The 21960-nt window shown below is 49.5% G+C and overlaps 2 protein-coding genes across 9 annotated transcripts; both read left to right on the top strand.

Annotated features, from left to right (window-relative positions):
• The first annotated feature begins 33 nt into the window (after nt 1-33).
• e4f1 (E4F transcription factor 1) lies at nt 34-4682 on the top strand. 2 transcript variants are annotated; one of them, XM_037255615.1, is made up of 14 exons: nt 34-191; nt 411-532; nt 662-737; nt 958-1133; nt 1220-1340; nt 1428-1580; nt 1759-1925; nt 1993-2214; nt 2325-2424; nt 2620-2837; nt 3087-3285; nt 3359-3537; nt 3759-3821; nt 4208-4682. In XM_037255615.1, exons 1-14 carry the CDS (start codon nt 104-106, stop codon nt 4583-4585), a joined length of 2262 nt encoding a protein of 753 aa, XP_037111510.1. In that variant the 5' UTR covers nt 34-103; the 3' UTR covers nt 4586-4682. The 2 variants fall into 2 exon arrangements, with proteins under 2 accessions (XP_037111510.1, XP_037111509.1); XM_037255614.1 differs by having other exon boundaries at nt 1735-1925.
• Nucleotides 4683-4916: 234 nt separating this feature from the next.
• grid2ipa (glutamate receptor, ionotropic, delta 2 (Grid2) interacting protein, a) lies at nt 4917-20600 on the top strand. 7 transcript variants are annotated; one of them, XM_037255609.1, is made up of 24 exons: nt 4917-5783; nt 6993-7246; nt 7474-7806; nt 7897-8051; nt 11930-12205; nt 12303-12388; nt 12451-12520; nt 12580-12876; nt 12949-13100; nt 13584-13739; nt 14178-14272; nt 14354-14501; nt 15122-15453; nt 15518-16864; nt 16913-17680; nt 17802-17889; nt 17949-18044; nt 18116-18312; nt 18537-18692; nt 18824-18910; nt 18981-19110; nt 19170-19288; nt 19440-19604; nt 19951-20600. In XM_037255609.1, exons 1-24 carry the CDS (start codon nt 5702-5704, stop codon nt 20029-20031), a joined length of 5670 nt encoding a protein of 1889 aa, XP_037111504.1. In that variant the 5' UTR covers nt 4917-5701; the 3' UTR covers nt 20032-20600. The 7 variants fall into 7 exon arrangements, with proteins under 7 accessions (XP_037111504.1, XP_037111505.1, XP_037111503.1 ...); XM_037255610.1 differs by having other exon boundaries at nt 14166-14272; nt 15203-15453; XM_037255608.1 differs by having other exon boundaries at nt 14166-14272; nt 17961-18044.
• The last annotated feature ends 1360 nt before the right edge of the window (nt 20601-21960 follow it).

Raw genomic sequence — 21960 nt, 5'->3', positions numbered from 1 at the left:
CACGTACACGCGCAGAGCGCGTTGTTATGACGACGGGGTCGTAAATCCGCCATGTTTGCCACCCCGCGGCCGTGTTGCGACACAGACGGAGACCTCGAACGACATGAATGTCGAAAATAATCTTACGGCACACAAACACGCGAAGGACGGCAGCGAGACCATCACCATACAAACCAGTCTCGGAGACGAAGGTTAGTTTCCTATTTTTTTTTAAACATGCCTTATATTTTGTGCTTTGGTGTTTGGGCCTAGCATGAATTCCCTCCAAATGTCGACATTGTTAGCTGCTAGTTAGCTAGCAGCAATGAGTTGTTAGCGACACGCTGTTGAACTGTCTCTGTTGAGCACATGAACAAGCGCACAAGTTACTGTTTAAATGATAATCTAATCTTGTTTGATCGTTTTACCAGATGAGGACGTGCACAAATGTGGGCGCTGTCAGAACGAGTTTTCCACCTTGGAGGCTTTTATACAACACAAGCTGCGTCACAGTTGCAGACGTGAGCCGAGTAGTCAAGTTGAAGAGCAAACGGTAAGGCCAGCAATTAACACTGTTGTGGCTCAATTACCAGAGGCAAACTCCTTCTGTCCTTTGTACATACTTTACCGGTAAAGATGAATGTGATTCTACCTTTGAGAAGTAACATGATAGTTTCAACAGGTTGAGACTATAAATAGAGACACGCACGGGGTGCAAGAAGCTGCTAGTGAGCCAGAGAGCACAAGTCCTAATGACAGTAAGCAAAACCACTCTCTGCACACTTTTGTATATAATCCATGTAAAAGAATTCATAATAATGCTTATTTTCAGAGAAATGATAATACTCTTAGTTTTAATGATTGTAATGTAGTTGTAGTTTGCAGCGGTGAGTAACTCCCATGTGTTTCTGATGTTTTTTCTTTCCCTATGGCTGTCTTGTCTGTAAGTTGATCCAATTACGTTGGTTCTGCAAACAGGCGCAAGCACTGCCGCGCTGGGACGAGGATGCAGGAAGAAAATCACTTCTTTGAAGTTATCCCAGGGGTCCGAGACGCCTAAAGACTCCGACATTGTCGAGGGTGATAAGCCCGTTTTCAAAGTCAATGGAGACGGCCGCTACATTTGCCAGCTCTGTGACAAGACCTTTAAAACGGTGCGGCAAAAATAAGACTTTTATTACACGGGCGGTGCCAAGCATGGGCAGCGATTGAGACTCAAACTTTTTGTTGGGGTTCACAGAGCAACATCTTGAAAACTCATATGAAGACTCATAGCGATCAGAAGAACTTTGCGTGCGAACTATGCGGCAACTCCTTCCGCACTAAAGGGTCTTTGATTCGTCATAACCGCCGTCACTCTGGTATGCTCCAGACCTCAAAGCGTTCTTTGTTTAAAACAAAACAAAGCAAAAACAAAAAATGATGTCTGACTGAGTGTTTTGGTCCAGATGAGCGGCCGTACCACTGCGTGCTGTGTGGCCAGTCCTTCAGAGAGTCGGGAGCCCTCACCAGACACCTCAAGTCCCTCACACCCTGCACTGAGAAAATCCGCTTTGTTCAGTGCAAGGAGATTCTGGTGAGCAAGGATGGAAGGAAGAAAGGTATTCACACTAGAAATAAAGAAAAATCCCTACCTCCCGCAATGCCTGCACTCTGTCATTAGCATAGAGTGTGAATTATGTAACAAATGCAACTGGCAAGTCAAGGTGCCACTGTATGCAGTTGAAAGATGCGTTTGGCCCGGCATGTATCCAGGACTTGATACTGACATCCCGACGGAGACTGCCCAGCAGCAGGAAGTGGTGGTGGTGGAGGAGCAGCCGGCAGAGGAGCAGGTGATAGAGGCACAAACGGCCGTGGTCAGTTTGGTGGAAGCAGGCTCTCAAGAGGTCATCCACGAGGTTCACTTCACCATGGAGGTGGATGGCACAACGCAGGAGCAGCAGGCGAGTGACACCGACACTCACCGCTCACAACATTAGGAACGCCCATGAACTCCGCCTCTCGCCGTAGGTGATGGTGAATCAGTCTCAGGCAGAAGCTCTTGCCGCCGCTGCCGCAGCGGGTGATAACCTCATCTGCCAGGCCATCCTCAACGCCGGCATTGCTCTGAAGACGGAAGAGGAGCGGGTGCCGCAGGCCGCGCACGAACTGGAAAAAATGGTCATTGAGTGTCCCGTCACAGATGGTGCTGACATCCAAGTTAAAGAGGAGTTGGTAGAAGTGGTGGCACGGGTAAATGGCTAAAGTGGACTATTTTTACTGCTTTGGCTATGAAATTGATGACCAAGTTAGGCTTTCAGACAGGCAAACCTTTCCACACTAGGCTTATTTTGTTCTTCCAGGAGGTGGATCAGACAGTCTCCAAATTGTACACATGTCCACACTGTGATCGCTCTTTTAAGGGGCTGAACTACTTCCGCTTCCATGTCAAAGGCCATTTGGGTACGTTTCAATTTGACAATATACTTCAGACACACAATTGGGGGGGGGTTAATGAACATATCATGCTTCTTTTGTTTCATGTTGATGGCTTTGCATACTTTGGATTTGTAAACTCTGCTCCCTCCCAGCTGTAAATTGCTTCTTACTAGTCATGCACGTTTTTTTGCCAATTAATGTGTGATGTCGCATTTGCAGGTTACAAGCCCTTCAAGTGCACCCTCTGCCAAAGGGACTTCCTGAGTGGGTACCTGCTGAAGAAGCACATGGAAGTCCACGTCAGCGAGAGGCGCTACAAGTGCGGCGAGTGCGGCAAGCTGTACAAAACGGTCGGACACGTACGGGAGCACATGAGGGCCCACTCGGACGAGCGACCCTACCACTGCACCAGATGCAAGAAAGCCTACAAGACCAAGGTGAGCCTTCCACCACAATGATTAATCACGCAGCACCCTTCAACTCTTCATTTTCACTTCCAGACGGTGTGCAAAAGTGGGCGTACACATTAATAATGTTTAGAGATGGGCGAGTATCGATACCAGATATCAGTATTGGGCTGAAACTGGCTCTATTTCAATGTATCGAGTGCTTGCGAGGTCGGCCAATACCAAGGTGCCCTCTTGTGGGCACAAGTTCCTTTATCTGTATGTGTCGGCCTGGTTTAGAACGCGCTGCAGGTGCATCAACGGACCCACGGCGAGGAGAAACCATACGTGTGTCAGTTCTGCTTCCGAGGCTTCCGAGAGAAAGGCTCCTTGGTGCGACACACTCGCCACCACACCGGCGAAAAGCCTTACAAGTGCCCAAAGTGCGGTCGGGGCTTCGCCGAACACGGCACTCTCAATCGCCACATCCGCGCCAAAGGTCTGCTCGGTGCTCAAGAAGCAAATTTTGTGTCAACGGGGCCTGATCATCCAGATGGTGTGATGTCCACTAGGGGGCTGTAACAAGGACGAGTCCAGCAAGCAGCAGCAGGTGGTGGAGGAGGTGGTGGTCACAGAGGAGCAGCTCTCCGGCGACAACGTGGCTACTGCGGCTATCATCACTGAAGATCCTCACGCGCTGCTGGTGGAGTTCTCCTCCATGGTAGCAGACACGCAGGAGTACATCATCAAGGTGAGACATGCACTTTTGTTTGTGTTCTTTTTTTTCTCATTCATTTGGGAAGGTACTCACAAGTAACAGTCAAAATCTGAGCAATAAAAAAAACATACAAATAGTTTACTCTTAATGGTGACTTAAATCAGCGGGGTTTACTGAACATTAAATCTAGCATTTGAGAATTTTATTTATTGCCACATGCTATTTCGGTCATGCTCTTCCCATATATCGCTCAGACTCAGACAGACGAGGAAGTGCACGAAGACGGCGTTACGCTCATTCAGGACAGTCAAAATGAGGTCAGTGCCAGCAGCTCATCATTCTTTGAACTACTTGACCGTATCTTTGGCTGTGTTTGGAATCCACGGGATAGTGGCCTCCAAGTCTTTTCATATTCTCTGTCTAAACAACATGGACACCAATTTTAATTTAACTATTAAAAATGTTAGTCATAAGCTAAATCGAGGAAGCTTCATTTTTAAAGATTTATTCATGATCTGAGTTGAGTTTGCTACCACCGTACAAAGCTTGTATCCCAAATGGAGGCGAGGTCACTCGCCCCTCAAGGCAGATAATCAGAAATAGGGAATGACCACGTGATTCCCAACGCAGTTGGAGGCATGCGAAAGTTATTCCAGCTGCCCGTCTCATGACCCCGTAACCTGGTTCCCGCTGCTCGCACCAGATGGGCAACCACATTGTGAAAGTGGTGCAGCAGATCGTCAGCCAGGCGCACGGCACCGGCGGCACGGGCAGTCACCAGATCATCCTGCGCAACATGAGCGGGAGTGAGGAGGGCGCGTCCATCCTGGACTGTGGCGACACCATCACCATCGCCACCCCTGACAGCCTGACGGAGCAGGTGGCCATGACGCTGGCCTCAGCCATTGGCGACGGCACACTGCTGGCCCGAGCTGTGGAGACCGCACGGGGGACGGTCGCGATGGTGACCGCAGAGGAGACGGCGCAGGGGCAAATCCAGCTGATGGAGCAGCAGCAGCCCGAGGAGGCCTACGTGATCACCACGCCACAAGAGGTGGAGATTCAGACCGTCGTTGTGTGATTGGGGACGCGCCTACAAACTGAGGTCCAAGCTCTTCGAACAACAAAGCACAGAAGTTGTCACTTCATTTATGCTCTGAATGGATTCCTTTATAATGCAAAAGACACTGAAGAAGACATCTTGGAAATTGGTGCAAACAGAATTCATGTTTTTGAAGTCCTCAACCTCTTTTGTCAACCAAGCAGCTCTCGATTCTTGCTGAGTGCGAGAGATAAGATTTGTCGCCTTTCGTACCTTCACCCAGCATGTTAGTTTTTTGGGGCAGTCCTGATGGTTTGATTTTTTTTTTTTTTTTGGCAGGCCCAGTTTTGTCTCATTAGACAACATAAAATAAAACCTATTTTTGTAAAAAAAAAAAAACTATGGCAATGTTTCTCCGACAGTTTAAACCAAGTACCACCCAAACCAACGTAAGCGCCACCAGAAATGACCTGCAAGAATGTGAATGTGTGCTGACAGAGGGAGCCTCAAACCACACCTTGAGGACCCTTGGCCTGACTTTGTCATAATTCACTTCAACTTTTCTTTTTCTCATCTGTATTGAGAGCCCGCTTGTTTTTACTTGTGAGCGGCTTTGAGTGCGTTTTTGCGTGTGTGTGCAACCCGGAGGAGAATCCGAAGGTTTCGTGTCTCAACTGGCACTCGCACAGTGGCAGAGGTGAAAGCAGACGCGATCATTTCCCCGGCCGGCTGGTACACGCCGCCGTTTCTGGGTCACTCTTTGGCCCTCCGAGAGGCCCGGCATCCGCGAGCACAACGTGAAGCAAACGCGAGAGAGAGAGCAGGCAAAGGTATTTATAGAAAAATGGGGCTTCGCTGTCCCTTTTCCTTGCTCAGAACCATTTCCGAACTGACTGTCCCACTTCTGTGATCCGTTCACTGAGGCTGGAGCAAGCCTCCCTTGCTGGTTTTCTCACTTTGGACCACCACTGTGAGATTTTCTTTGGGTGTGCTTGATTTCTCAGGCACACAAGGCTAGAGCATTTCCAGAGGTCCAGCTTGAGCGGCCGAGCGACGGTGCGAGTAGGCACTTGACTGCATCTGCCCCCCCCACTAGGCCGGGGGGTGTGAAGGGTGAGGCTGGCCGGGACGTGCCCCGCCGCCAGCCGGGCGAGGATGAGGCGTTTCCTGAGCCGAAAGGGTCGCTTCTCCCTGCGCCAGAGCAAGTCCGGCACCCGCAGCGCTTCCAGAGATTTCTGTAAGTCGCCATCATTTTGACATCTCACGAACTTTCTGTCAGGGTAAAGAATGATAACATGGATGTATTTTTTTAAATTGCACGCTTGGAGAATAGAATGCTTGAAAAGATTCACAATGCATATTTTAGCAGATGTGACGGAACCTTGTGCTTTCATCCACCCACGCACGTCTCCAAGTGACTGATTAAATTCCTTTTGCACCTCTCGTTGACTTTTTTTCTGATTACTTTTCTGACTTTGGTTGTCCTAATTGGACATTCTGGCTTTGTCTTAGCGCACTATGAACAGTTGTACAACAGAGCAATATTTCCCTACTACTGCTCTTTTGATGGCTGCCTTGCATTCCAATTAGTGTGCTCTGTTATTTTTCCTTGGCTATATCAAGTTGTATCCACACTTTGCGTGTTGATGTTAACGTTTCAAAGCTTAAAGCATTGCCTTGATTTCAGGAGGCCATGTGTGACATGGTGTTTTAATATATTTATATAACCCAGGTTATTTTTCCCCCCCCAGTGTTGCTGTGAGACCAAACTAAAAGACAAATACCAGTTGTCGAACAGACCCACGACTGAACCGATGACTAAAATAAACATCCCCTCTCCTCAAATAGTCAGGTTCAATGTATCCAGATGTCATATTAGCCTCTAGGGACTCCTTATCGCACCAGTGGAATGAGGTCAGTGACCACCAGATGAAGGCCACGAGGGGGCAGCGCTGTGCGCGTCACTAATAACCTGCCTTTTCTAGCTCGTTTTTTCCCTCTAGCTCCATGCTGAGGCGTGAAGGACACTCTGACCTTTATTTCGCACCTCACAACCAGTTTGTGTGTGAACAAATGCAATATTAACATTGTTTTCTGTGTCAATGCGTTGTCATGACTAGCTTTTTTTTTAAATTTGTTTTTACAAATGTCAGCAGACATTATAAAACTAAGGATTGATAACTTGTCAAATGTGTCAAACTGTAATTTATCAACATCGCCACTAGACAAGGCTACATGAATGGTGCTTTTACTTGGAATGAAAACAAATGTCAATTGGAATTAGGGCTGGGAGATTAAGTTGCTAGACTTTCACAGTCCACGTTTTGTTTAGTGTTTAGTTTTTCCTCCTCCCTGAAGGTGATACCACCCAGCGCTAACTAAAACGCACTGCCTGCAAACTCCCGCCTTGCACATCAAGATCACAACTCTACATTTCACATTGCAGTTCTTGGTCTTCCCGCTACCAATCAGAACTGGCCCGAGGCTTTCGGCTTCCGACTGGGCGGCACCGGGCCCAGCTACATCTTGTCGGTGGTGGAGAGCAGCAGCGCCTTCCTGGCGGGCCTGCAGCCCGGCGACCAGGTGGTGGACATCGAGGGCCAGGACGTGACCAACCTCAGCACCCCGGCACTGATCGCGCTAGCTCAAACCCTCAAAACGGTGCCGCCCAGCATCGGCGTGGTGTCGCGCATTGAACAGGTATCTGGAAACACGCACCAGGAAAGAATGACTGTTTAAGAGATGTAGACGGATGATATAAGAGCAGGCAGCCACAGTGGTCTTTATTGACTGTGAAAAACTATTCATATTAATGCTGCACCGAGGAGCTGAGAAGTTCACACTATTTAATGATTGGATTTAAAAGCCAACTGTTTGAAGTTTAGAGCTGAAGGTGAAACTCGCATGGCGTGTTTTCTCTTCGTTAGATTGACATCACTCCCGGTCCAGACGGCCGCTTCGGCTTCACCATCGTGGGCGACAGCCCTTTGACGGTGGAGGACTGCGTGGCCGATGGTGCGGCCGCCCGTGCCGGCCTCAAGGCTGGCGACTATGTCCTAGAGGTCAACGGCATTCCGGTCAAGCGTCACGAGACAGCGGCCGTCATGATCAAAGCGGCGCAGGGTCGTCCTCTGCGTCTGGGCGTGCTCAGCATAGCACGCCGGCCCAAGCGGCTGAGTAGCAGCATGAGGGTCCTCTCGCAGAGCAGCGACAGCATCAGGGAGAGTCGCGCGCACAAGGCCATGGAGTTCAACAAGAAGGTGGGTCACCAGGCCTTGTGTCATTCGGCCCTCTGAGCGGTCGCATCGAGCCAGCTCAGCTTTATGCATTACTTTGTGCTCGTGTTTGAGGTGGAGGAGGTGCTGGGTGAGGAGCCAGATTTGAAGGAGCAGCTCTTTGACGTCTTGAAGCAGTACGCCGCCGATCGCCACGTGGAGAGCCTGGCCGAGGCGCTGCCGGACATCCTCGTCACAGAGCGCCATCGGCAGCTCATCGAAAGTGTCAGGTACGAAGAAGACTTCCTTCCCCCCAAATCCTCAACACTACTGTATTGCGTTTCCTCCGTTTCAGCACCCTTGTGAAACTCAAACCCCAAACACAGCACTGCTCTGCTGAGCCTTGCAATGTTTTCACTCATCTCCGATTCCTGCTTCTCACACTCTCTTTCTCTCGGTGGCCACCAAGCTCTTTCTCTATCTGCTTCTCTCTCTCCCTCTCTCCGCCTGCTGTGATGCATCCGTCCTTTGATAGGCAATTGTGTGTATGTAGCGCATTGCTGCTTGCTTTTTATGGGCTCCTCTTGGTGGAGCTGTTCTAGCCGCTCCAGCCAGTTTGCAGGCTGGGTGACTTTGCGATGAGCACACCTTCCAAAATTGTGACAAACGTGCCAGCTGCACTTTTGGTCATACGTGTGCTCTGAAGGTCGTGTGTTGGAGGAAATGATGACTTGCTGCCTCAGGTGAGTACCGTTTGTCAGTTTTGTTAATTTACAAGGCTTCTGTTGGGGTTGTCATTGTCAAAGCGTCTTCATCGGCTGGTTAAAAATAGTACAATGCCACTTTTATTGCATACTCAACGGCCACAACATAAGGTAGCGTACCTTACCTGCAAGCGTTGCAGGTTGTAAACTGATGAGATTCATCCAAAATGTTTGCCTTTACAAAGTCACTTTACTTGGACAGCATCACTTTGACTGTTTCTAATGGTTTTGTGGAACAGACTAAACCTGAAACTCAAAATGCTGCACTCGAGCTTGCACCACTTCTCTTGTGAAATGCTTATTGAATTGTGCATTTTCTTTTGTGCAAGTGTAGCTAATGGTTTGTCCCACGAGTGTGTGTCCTGTTTAGAAAAGTGACCGTGACATTTTTTTTTTGCACAGGCGTCCCATCTATTATGCATCAGCTGTATCCATCGAGGACGGTTATGGCTCCATTGCTGATTCTCGAACTAACTTTAGCATTTGTTCCTTATAATTGCGTCTTCCTCTTTCTCGCTCAGGTGCTCTGTGACCTTGCGAGACTTTGATATGCAAAGTTGTGCCTCCTCTTCCCGGTGTAGCTGTTCCGTTTTGAAGCTAGTGCTGGGTTTGTTTCCCACATGAAAGGCAGACGACATTAGTGCCACATTTGCAAGAAGCTGCAGCAGCATGATGGGACCATGTTGTTTTGGTGCCGAGAGCCTTGCAGAGTTTTGCCTCGGGGTGCTTCTTGGCATTCGTACAATGACAAAATGGATCCGACATCTGGAGAGTCAAAGTGATAGTGCAGTTTTTAGGCCAGCATGCTCATTGGACAGATTTTTCAAATGAAACTTTGGTTGGCACCCGCTCAGATTTTGGAACACAATTGAGAAAAAATGAAAGAGCGTAATGGGTCGAATGCAATTTTTCAGTTTCTCTTTGTGTTCATCTTGAGGTGTCTGATGGTGTTGAGGTCAGGGCTCTCGTGTTCTTACATCGTTCTGGGGTCTTGATGAATAGAGAATTAGGGCCTGAACGATGAATCGGTTGTCTGACTTAATCGGCCGTTATCTATCGAGGCTAAATTCTTAGTTTTATTTTGTTTCGGATATATTTCTGAATTGATCATTTAATCGGTCTGTTGGAATTTTAATCTGCCAAATATAGGAATCACCAAAATCCAAAGCTCCCTGGCCTTCCTCAAAGTGAACTTTCCAAATGAAGGTCGGATGTGAACGCGATGTGTGATTGACGCCAGGCGTGTCAACTGGTTCCTTTCTTTCTCCCGCGCGCCCGCCTGTGCACGCGCTCACACCCCCACCTCTGTCCCTGCGTCTGCCTCGCCTTCCCACGGGAGGCCTTCTATTTATAAGCAGCCTACTTCTTTTAATACCTTTTCATTTTTGACGCAGTGACAGTTCTTCAGCGCTTCCCCAATGGCAGGCGCGCGTCTGCCGTGTGAGTCAAGACGATCCCACAACGGCCATTGCCGCTTTTGTGGCCGTTGAGTGAAATTGTTGGCAACCCGCTTGGCCTTCAAACATTTCAATTTGGGCTCAAAGCCATGATCTGACGTCAACATTGGAAAGACACGATGTTTCATGTGGAATTTCTGGTCGCTGCACGGGTCGACGTCTGCAATCCCCATGACTTTTCCAAATCCTCCGATGCTTGTGGGGTCTTTCTCTTCTGAAAGTGTATCAATGAAGCCTTGTAGGGCTGCGCACGCACGCACGCACACACACACACACACACACACGCGCACACACACACTCTTGGACAATCCACTGGGGCGCTCTTCAGTTCTTGTCACTCTTTCCCTCCTCCTCCTCCTCCTCCTCCTACTCCTCCTCCTCCTCCTCCTCATCTTGTGAGGGAAGAGCCGCTTGTCACTTTTGCTCTTGTTAGCGGCGCTGCATGATGGATGAGTGTGACTGGCTGCCAGGTGTGGGCCAATGATGGCAAAGTTGGTGACCATCTGCCGACGCCGCTTAGGGAGCTTTTGCTGGTGAGCAGGGAAGCTGAGCGTTTGCCCTGTTGGCCGGGAGTCTTTGCCCGCTGACGGCAGACGGGAGACTCGAGGAGACGTTTGCATGGCTTACTGAGAGGCGGCGCTTCCTCAAAGAGCCATGGGAAGAGAACGCAGCCTTGCCAGACATTTTCGGTACGTTACATTTTACCTTCTATGCTGGCACGCTTGTCCCACCGAGGACTCTATCCATCAAGCCGCGTTTTCTATTTGACGACAATGACCCGCCTGATTCTGTTGCGTTCGTCTGATGCATGATTGGTGACCAGAGTTGCGTGGCCCACATCAATCGGTGAGCACAAGCATGTTCCCGTTGCCTTTGTGATACACGACCTGGCCCAGAAAGAGCTCCTACTCCACATTCTATCTTACTCCGCAGGCTGAATGTATGTCAGCAACGTTTAGCAAGTATTGAGGATAATAATGAACAACTTGCCTGAAAGTTTTTTTTCCTTGCAGCCTGCCCCATCAACAAACCAAATTATTTGCTATCATTTGTTGTATCGGTGTTGTTTTTGTTTGTGCTCGAGTCCTGCGGCGGCTATGCGCAAGTGGGCCATTTCGGAATATGCAAAGCACCCCTGGAGAGTTTGGATGAAGGCTGCGCTGTGGGGTTGAGGAGGAGGAGGAAGAATAAGGGGTGATGATGATGTTGGTGGTGGCTGCCTTTTTGGAGGAGCGATGCGGTGGATTTACAAACTAGTAGAGGGCCAAATTCGAGTCTGTTTTGCTTGTGTGTGTTTGAGCGTCGATAAAAGAAGTTGTCAGGACTGACTTTGCCTTGTCTGTCAGCTTTCCTGCATTTCTGGGTCAATCCCGTGTTTTGTTTTCTTGCTCTCGCAGCTAATTGGCATCATATAAACCACGGCGAGATCTTATGAAGCCAAATATGTCAGACTTGTTGACGAGAAACAAAAACAAGCCTCTGCTTTTCTTTCACATGCAGTGTGAAATTCAAAGCGAGAGCTCTGTCATGCCTCCCTTGAAAGAGCAATAACACAAACAATGGCTGCAATGTCAGCTACGTAGATGAGACATCTCCTCATGCCTTAGGGTGAGGCTTTTTTTTCTTTTTGGGATAAGTAAAAGGCACCAGAGGTTTTGATGGGGAGTGGAGTGTCCTTTGTTTTGGGGGGGGTTAATATGCAAGTGAATGTGAAACCCTCCTTGCATTTGCTGCAGCAAGTGCACATACAAAAACCGTCTTTTTATTGCAGCTTACTGAGAAGACGTTTTTCAAGTAATTAAGTGGGCCCTACCCATGGACAAAAAAAGCGAAACATTTTGCAAGTAATGTATCTGCCTTGGTTTCCTGCTCTACGCTTATTGAATCAAGTTTTTCTGAAGTTCACCCTGAGGGCTTCTCTCACTCATCCTCAAAAATGTTGTCCAGGATCTTCATTCCCAAGAAGCACCGGGAGCGTTTTGACGAGGTGGTTTCCCAGAGCCCGATGAGTCGTCTAAAGGGGCGGAGCTTCAGCGACCCCAGCCGTAGCGACCTGCGCCGCAGCCGCGGCGAGGCTCATCCCGAGCGCCCGGCGGTCTCCACACGCGCCAGTTCGGTGCCGCGCACGCACGCGGACGAAGGCTACGCCCCCCTGCCCCGTGGCATGCGCAAGACCACCTCGCTCATAGCCGGACACTCGGGCGGATCGACAACCAACTGCAGGTCAGGGCTGTGTAGAAACAAACTAAATCTCAAGCATGTTTCTTGAGGGAGATCTGTGACTATATCCATTTATTCCATCTGCTGTTGTTGTCTTTAGGACGGTGAGAGTGTGCAAAGGCAACATGAGCTTCGGCTTCACTCTCAGGGGTCACGCCCCTGTGTGGATCGACTCTGTCATCCCGGGTAACTTCAAGGTGCACATTGAGAATCTCGGTGGCCTCGCTTTGACTTGTTTTGCTGTGTAGGCAGCGCAGCAGACAAGGCTGGTCTTAAACCAGGAGACCGCATCCTGTTCCTCAACGGACTTGATATGAGGTAAGAAGTTATCATTGGCGCAGCGTTAACCAGTCACCTCATAACGCGTCTGGCCGTAGGACCTCCTCCCATGAGAAGGTGGTGTCCATGCTGCAAGGAAGCGGCGCCATGCCCACCCTGGTTGTGGAGGACGGCCCGCCCTCTTTCAGCATGTCAGAGCAGGACTTGACAGGGGGCGGCATTTCCACAGAGCGCGCGCGCTCCCCCGCGCTCGGCTCCCTGCGCTGGGTGGCCGAGATACTGCCACCGAGCATCCGAGTCCACGGACGCACCTTCGGGCAGCAGCTGGAGCACCTGCTGACCATCCAGGAAAGGTACACAGTCTGCAAGGCTCTGGAGAGCTTCTTCCAGCACAGGTGAGAAGTAGAATCAAAACATAAACAAGTGCGTGTGAGGCATTCTCAGACGTGATGTTTCCATGGCAACAGGAATGTGGATACGCTGATCGTGGATGCCTTCCCGGTGCTGGATACGCCGGCCAAGCAGGTCATCTGGCAATTTGTTTACCAGCTGCTGACGTATGAAGAGCAAGAACACTGCCAAAGCAAAATCTCACGCTTTCTTGGATTCAAGGCGCCAGGTGGGAAGACAATGTTTTATGCTTTAACCCCTTTACTTTTTTGTCAAGTGGAATTTCTTTTTGGAAGCATCCTACAGTAGGTATGAATTATAATGCGTGGTAAAATCCCTTTTGCGCGAACTTAAAACCAACAAAATTGCCTGATGTTTTCCTGTCATCTGATTGGTCAAAGACAGCCAAACACGTTGACGGGCGAAACACGTCCCGCAGCAAATACGAGGCCCGCCACTGTTTATTTATGTGTGTGATTGTGTGTGATTGTGTGTGTGTGTGTGTGTGTGTGTGTGTGTGTGTGTGTGTGTGTGTGTGTGTGTGTGTGTGTGTGTGTGTGTGTGTGTGTGTGTGTGTGTGTGTGTGTGTGTGTGTGTGTGTGTGAGAGAGAGAGAGATTGTGTGTGTGTGTGTGTGTGTGTGTGTGTGTGTGTGTGTGTGTGTGTGTGTGTGTGTGGTTGTGTATGTGTGGTTGTGTATGTGTGTGTTCCAGCTCCACCAGCACCCCCTCCCCCTCCACCAGAGCCCGAGGTTGCCCCCGAGCCCCATCGCCGCAGCAGCTCCATGAGGGTGACGGGCACCATGTACAGGAGCAGTGTGAGGGGGCGGAGCTCTGACGACTTGCTCATTGGCACAAACTTGAGCATGGGTACAGAATCGGACTTGCTTTTTTTCGTTTATTTTCTGGCATAATTATTGACCAAATGGCCAGCATGTCGAGTGCTTCTCATTTTTTATCATCACAACATTAAGTAGTGGGAACAGCTACACGTTGTAATCTAGTAGACGATCCTACTTGTTTTTCTAATTTGATCATTTTGAATGGACAAGGGAAGCTCTGTCTAATATTTCATTTGATATTATATTAGATTGTGCAGTTCTACTTAGTGTTGTTGCCTGTTTAGTATGGCCTAAACTATGTTTGCATGTAGGATAGGCTCAGTGATAAAATCAAATGTCAGTTCTCGATCGATATTCATTATGAACCCAAATCAGAAGTAAAGCCAAATTTGACATGGAGCTTCCCCGGTGTGGAATTGGGTGTTGGCTCATTGTCATGCCTGGATGACTTTAGGCTTCCGTGCAGACTCGCTACTGGAAGCCGGAATGCGGTTGGCTCCAGGAGAAAGACAATCAGGCGATGGGACCTCTCTTCCCGAGACTCCCAACAACCTCGCCAATGTACGTGCCGGCCCCTTCTCACTGGAAACCATTTGGGCAGAAAGGTCTCATCCTGCTCTTTTTACATTTCCACCACGCAAGCTGTCAGCCGTGTACGCCGAACTGGAAAACATGTACGCGGCCAAGAGATCCAAGTCCCTGAAGACTCGCCCTCCTCCCGCCCCTGAGACTTTGCTGGAAGTGGACTCCCCCTCCCGCGCAACTTCCCCGACAACGCGTGCTCACACAGGTAGCCCCGCCGGGACCTCGTCCGACTGTCACGCATGCTCTGCCTCTCTCAAGATGGGATACCAAGTCGGTGGAATGATGAAAAAGTGCAGCGACGCTTCATCCCCAAGCAGCTAACCCACATCCAAATCTATCCTTGAATTTTATATCGATGATGATATTTTGTTCCATAAAACCCAAAACGAGGTCAGCTTTTGAAACTTTTGTTGTCAAAGCGGCACACGCGAGCAAGCTTGAGGATGTGCTGATGGTGGAAGTGGAGCTGGGAAACACACACGAGGCCCAATTTCTTCAAAGCACCACAATTTGAATCGGACGAATGCAACTTTTACACATTCTTGCTGTCAGGAGTTAGGTCGGGTCCCGATGTACTAGATCCAAACTTCCTGGAGCACTTTTTGGCACTCTTCTGTTACAGCATCAAAATGGTGGCGCTTGAAACAAACTGTTTTTTTCCCAAACTGTGATAAACATTCACGTGCCCGGTAGAAATGGCCCCAAATGTCCTCCTTCCATTCTTGTCTCTTGCTCATTCTTTTCTGTTTTTCTCTTACTGTGCTCCTATTTGCATGCACTCTCTCAATTTTGTTAATGTGCATACGTATTTCTTCTTGGTTGCAGGTAGCCGCAAAGGCCTCCCGCCCGCTCTAACCTGGCCAGAGCCTCTTCCGAGCCCTCCCCTTACCCAATTCTACCCATCAGGCCTGATCAGCCAGAACAGCGGGGAGTCCAACCCCTACATGAGCCTGGATAGCCCACCACCCTCACCACCGGAGCTCATTGATTTGCCGTCGAGTCCGCCGCCACACCGCAGCAGCAAACGTCGATATACTTTCTCCAAACCGCCGCGGTCCGAAGATACTGACCGCTTTCTGGACGCGCTGAGCGAGCAGCTGGGCCAGCACGTGGCAATTGTTGATGACTTTCTCACTCCTGAAAACGACTACGAAGAGGTATTTATGTGCAAACATTTTAGGCAAATCACTGATTTACTTACTATCTCCGCTTTCATGGCAGGAGTTTGGGCAGGTGGCATTCCCAGATGATGATGACGAGGAGGAGGAGGAGGAAGATAATGATGAACAGTTAGGCATGGACGAAGAAGAAAGCGGAGGATTCGTGGGTCCCGAGTTGAGCAGCCCGAGCGACATCCAAAGCAGCAGCGGGGACGATAATGCTTCCTCCCTCACCTATTCCTCCTCTTCCGACCACATCCCTCCGCCCCCCATGACGCCTCCTCCACCTCCACCTGTTCAGTTCAATGATGCGCCGGCTCCTCCAGCTGCACCTGCGCCGTCTCATCCACCAGCACCACCACCACAGCAGCAGGCTAGCTACAGCCCTGAAAACCCGCCGAGAGCTTACCTGCCCATCCGCCGGAAATCTGGCCCGCCTCCCCCACCCCCGCCCCGCAGCAACCCGCCACCAAAACGACACTCCTTGCATAAAGTGCTGCCGTCCGAAGAGGGGCTGCAGGTCCAGGCTGCCATACAGGAGCTAAAGGCCTATCAAGAGCAGCAGTCCTACAAGGAGCAACAAGAGTATCAAGAAAGGCAAGCATATGAAGAGCTGAAGGCCTTTGAGGAACATCAGGCCTTCCAGGAGCAGCAGTCATATCAGGAGCAACTGTTCAAGGAGAGACAAGCCTATGAAGAGCACAAGGCCTTGGAGGAGCTCAAAGCCTTTGAGGAGCAAATGTTTGAGGAGCAACGAGCATTCCAGCAAAGACAAGCGCATGACTTCCAGGACCAAAAAGCTTACGAGGACCAAGTGATACAGCAGATCTACCAGAGCCACCACTCAATGCCCGCCCAGCCCACCCAGCAGAAATCCCACTCACCACTAGCACTCCAGCAGCTACACCAGTCTTTACCGCCACTTCCTGCACCGGAAGCCTCCAACCACCACTCTCGCCATCCTCTGTGCATGATGCTGCAGCAGCAGCAAGTGCAGCCCGGACACCACCGACGTCTATCCCGGTCGGCCCCGCCTCCGCATCACCCGCCCCCCCTTCCCACGGCTAACCCGAGTCGGCAGTATCCCGAGGATGTTTACCAAAGCCACCAAAGCCACCAAAGCCTCAGGGCCCAGCCTCACCATGCCTCAGCCGAGATGCTCCACCATCCCTCGGCGGAGATGATCCAGATCTTGCAACATGCGCAGGTCCACCAACCACCGCAGCAGATGCAACAACCCAGCAGCCACTACTCCTCTGCAGAAATCTTCCACCAGCCCAAGATCCATCACTCCTCTATGGAACTCCTCCATCAACCTCACCAGATGATGCAGAGGCAGCCTCACCACTCATCCACGGAACTTCTCCATCAAGGCCAGCAGTTGCACAGGGGGCAGCCCCACCATTCATCCAGCGAGCTGCTCCATCAGATACACTCAGCCCAGCCCCACCACGCCTCCAGCGAGCTACTTGACCGGTCCCAACAGAAGCAACAAGTCAAGCCGCATCATCACTCCTCCAGCGAGCTGCTGCATCACATCCAGAAAGAGCCTCCCTGCCAGCCGCTTCAGATGAACCGAGAAAGCCGTTCGCAGCAGAGCCGCCGAAGTCTTAAAAGTCAGCCCCAGCCCCAAGGCTCAGCACAAGGGCCGCCAGTACACCAAAGGCATCGCCCCCAACCCATCAAGCCGTCCCCCCAGAGGCCCCATTCCATTCAGCAGACTCGCCACCATTCGGCCACGCCTCACATCCATCACATCCGCCACATGACCCCGCAACCTCCGCCACAGGATTACCAGCACCAGATTCAAGTGATCCATCCGCCGCAGCAAGCCCACCGGCCACACCCGCTTCTGTCTACGTTCCAGCCTCTCCAGCCGCAGCAGCCCGTGCTCTCCTCCTTCCAGCCTCCGAGCCAGCGCGAGCAGGCCCAGTCGGCCACCCAGACCACCCGCCCCCATTCCCAGCCCTCCCATCACCTGATGCAGCAGCAGCAGCCCCAGGGCCAGTCCCAGCACGAAGCAATACAGAGCCCAATTCAGCCCCAGTCGCTCCCCCCATCTCTATCTGAGCCACCTCCACCCCCACCACCACCTCTGCCTCCACCCTGCTCCCCTCCGCCATTACCCCGGCCCACCCTCTCCAGGATGGACTCCCATCACATGAGTGTCAAGAGGCTGCGCTGGGAGCAAGTGGAGAACTCGGAAGGCACTATCTGGGGCCAGGTGAATGTCGGGCTAGTTGCACGTTGGGCGCGTAAGGCTACGTCTTAGAACTTTGACTTGAAAAGAGTCTGGCTGAAATTGTTAGTAACGGTGCTGCCACGCTTGTTGTCTGTTTCTGTAGTTGGGCGCAAATTCTGACCACGAGAAGCTGCATGACATGGTGAAGTATTTGGACCTGGAGATGCACTTTGGGACACAGAAAGGGTCTCGTAAGTGGATTTGCTGCTTTCACTATGTTCTGACGAATGTGTTGACTTTTGACGGACAGTCTTGTTTTCAGCGCCGGAGCCCTTGGCACAACTGGAAACATTTAGGAAAAAGGATGTAATTGAAATTCTGTCCCACAAGAAGGCCTACAATGCATGTAAGTGTGCTTCCGAGGAGATTACGGGTTGAAGGCAAAGTGAACGATGCTCCCGTCTGTTCTTTGCGCAGCCATCCTGATGGCCCACCTGAAGCTGTCCCCCGGAGAGCTGCGTCAGGTGCTGCTGAGCATGAACTCCGACAGGCTGCAGCCATCGCACATTAAACAGCTGCTGCTATATGCCCCCGACGCCAACGAGGTAAAAAAGTACCAAGACTACAGCGAGGACCCTGGCAAACTCAGCGAGCCCGACCAGTTTGTACTGCAGGTACCGTGCAGTCCGGAGCGATGGCAGGCATTTTGGTAGCGATCCTTTCAATTCTCCTAATGGTGTCCTCTCGGTCCCCCTACTTTAATAGTGTCTTGGTAGAGTCCTCCGCTGCTCACTTCTCTCACCGTTCTTGGCATACATAAGCATTTGGAGGACACATTCATACTACGTATGTATTCATGAAGGTTTACGATTTTATCTTTTTCTCCCGGAAAAATTAGATGCTGTCAGTGCCTGAGTACAAGACCCGCCTGGAGAGCCTCCTCTTCAAGTGCTCACTACAGGAGAAGACAGAAGAGCTGAGGGGAGCCTACGAATGCATCAACAAGGCCTCCTCGGAGCTCAGGAGCAGCAAGAAGCTTGCAAAGATTCTCGAGGTACCAACCTGTTTTTTCTTCTTGGGGTTATTCTGTTCCCCTGAAGTTGCTTCTGACTTTATTCATGGAATTTGATGTCCCTGCTTGCAAATATGATGAGCTAACTTTGTGCATTTGTATCTGCCCCACAGTTCGTGTTGGCCATGGGGAACTACTTGAATAGCAGCCAGCCCAAAAGCAACAAGACAACTGGCTTCAAGATCAATTTCCTGACAGAGGTACACGGACCGGCAGCAACACTCGAATCCTTCGGGGCAGGAGGGTCATTTTGTTTCTGAATCTTTGCAGCTGAGCACAACGAAGACGGTGGACGGGAAGTCGACGTTCCTGCACATTCTGGTCAAGTCGTTGTGCCATCACTTTCCCGACGTGCTGGATTTTTCCAAAGATCTCACCACGGTTCCTCTCGCAGCCAAAGGTGAATGCTAACAATCGAGTCATTCAACGCAGTGCCCTAAATTGTTTCGGTCCATTCAGTCAACCAAAGGACGATCACATCCGATTTGAACGACATGCACGGAGCCATCCGTAACATCCGCTCGGCCTGTCAGAAAATGCCCGCGAGCGCCGAGGACCGCTTTGCCGCCGTCATGAGTGTATCCTTCAGTGTTAGGGTGCAAGTGTCCAACACCTGCAGCACCGCGCTCAGACTAGCTGATGGCTAGTGGAGGTCCAGAGTTGGCCCGTGAGCCATGGGTTGGATAGCAGTGCATTGGCGGCCATCTCCCTTGACTGGGCCTTGCGCAGACCTTTCTAGAAAACAGTCATCCGGCCGTGCAGTCTCTGGAGTCCCTCCAGCAGAGCTCTCTGGAAGAGTTTTCTCAAACGGCCTCCTACTTCGGGGAGGACGGCAAAAGCACCAACACGGAGGCCTTCTTTGGCATCTTTGCTGACTTTGTCAGCAAGTTCGAGGTGAGGAGGAACCATTTCAAGTGTACATGGTGTGTGTGTGTGTGTGTGTGTGTGTGTGTGTGTGTGTCTGCGTGTGTGTGTGTCTGTGTGTGTGTTTATGGGGTTGAAAGTCTTCTCTTCCTGCCAGTAGATATACTTCGCAATCCTGAATTGTTAGTGCCTGACTTAATAGTGCGGAGATTCCAACAATGTGTTACTTCAGTACTGTACTTTAATCACAAGTTTTATTGTTACTTTGATGAACTGCTCATCCTCATAAAGTTTGATTGCTTGAATCATACAGTCACAGAGCCACCAGGCTTTCCTGTTATACTGACGCCAATGTGCATTTGTTTCTTCACCGCAGAGGGTTCTCAGCGATCACCAGGCAGCTGAAAACCCCAAAAGCCCGAGAAGTCCTCGAATGGCCTCCCCGCTTGCCTGGTAGCACTTACAAAGAACAAACACGCACATACACACACACGCTGTTATGCTCGAAAGCACGGCTGGCAAAAGTATGGCAACTTACCACTCCGCCCACACCGTTCTTCATTTGGTCCTACAAGCATTTATAAAATCAAGATTTTTGCCCAATTTTCCCCCATCTGTAGCTTAGCTAGCTTGCTAGCTTTCGTTAATTGTGTAGCTTATACGCAATTGCTAAACCCTGAAAATGCATTTTCCACGGATGCGGCTATTTAAATCCCCAAGCAATGAGGTCACGCCGCAGATGAGCCGAGTGCAGCACCCGAAGCCTGTTAGCTCGCCAGCTAGCTACACTGTTTCACATCCAGTATGTAACTTGTTGCACTTTTCTGAGCCAAATCAGCTTTCATGTACCGTTTCTATTTGGAAGGGACATACAAGATGGCTCATCTATTCATACCAATAGTGTACTATATTTATGATTGTATTGCAGAATTTATTATTGCATTTTCCACTTTTAATTTTCCTTTTCAAAGTTCACTAAGTGGGTGTGCGGTGTAACTTAGCCATTGAACTATTTTGTAGCAGCATTTAGGATGTTTAGATGAACGCAAATGTGTTGAGTACAATCATAGTTTTTCTGTTACCGTATTGGCCCAAATATAAGACGGTGTTTTTTGCATTGAAATAAGACTGAAAAAGTGGGGGTCGTCTTACATTCAGGGTCTGGACCAGGGGTGTCGAACTCATTTTTTTCGCGGGCCGCATTGTAGTCATAGCTTCTTTCGGAGGGCCATTATGACTGTCAACCCAAATCAATGTATGAGCACCTCATATTATATACAGTAAAAGCTACAAAACAAACTGACGAATAACTTGTTTTCAAATCAGACGAGTACAAACTGGTCAAATAAAAAAAAAAAAGATATTGATAAAAGTGAAAACAATTTGCAATTTTAGTAATGACACACGAATTTGATGCACAATTTGTCTTCGGGGGCCACACAAAATGAATTGGCAGGCCGTATCTGGCCCCCGGGCTTTGAGTTTGACACCTGTGGTCTAGACATTATACCCATTCACAACGCTAGATGGCGCCAGATATCTTTAAAGCGAATGCTGAACTTAACTCCCCAAGCCAAAGCGAAACCCTGTCACGAAGAAGAAAGATAAAAATAGCGGTAGCACGAAGAAGAAAAATAAAAAATAGCGGTAAGAAAGAAAAGAGAAGAAAATAAGAGAAGAGTTAACAGAAAATGGAAAAACCAAAAGCCATTCACTTACAAATGTGATTGCACTTTAGTTTACATATTTAAATGTTCAGAGATTAAGATGTGACAGACAGTTTTTGCATGATTTGAATGAGGCAAAATAACATACTTTTTCTCTCGAATATATTGTTATAATCATTTGTTTCAGATGTACTCTAATTATTTTCTGTGTAAAAATTAAATTTGTTGTTCAAAAAGTCTTTTTTCAAACTTGAGTCTTGAAAAAGAGGGGGTCGTCTTATAATCAGGGTCGTCTTATATTCGGGCCAATACGGTATTTGATATTGTTTATTATTTGAATTATCTGAATGTAAGATAAGTTCATATTTGGCATTGTCTCAACAGATTGTTTTGAAAAATGTGATGACAGACGGCTCTCGATCGGCTCCAATATTTTCTCTGTGCTGACAGCGGGCAGTGTGCAATATGCAAATGTTTGCCTTCTGGTCTAGAAAAAGAAATGGCTAGGATGCATAAGCAGCATTTTCATTTCTGACAGAAAATTTGTGTTCTTCCTCCATTTTATGAGAACTCTAGTGCAGATACGGTGACTTTTAATCTGGTAGCTGCAGTCATGTACATAAACGGTTGATGAAGCTGGAAACTGGTTCCTCTCGTGTAAGCCAATGCTTTGCAGAACAACTATTGATTCTAAAGCTTTTATCACAAATGTCAGAGTC

This window comes from Syngnathus acus, chromosome 8 (genome assembly GCF_901709675.1).
Source record: "Syngnathus acus chromosome 8, fSynAcu1.2, whole genome shotgun sequence".
NCBI classification, from domain to species: Eukaryota; Metazoa; Chordata; class Actinopteri; order Syngnathiformes; family Syngnathidae; genus Syngnathus; species Syngnathus acus.
Note: the sequence above shows the minus strand (reverse complement) of the source record. Positions and strands in the feature narration are given on the sequence as shown.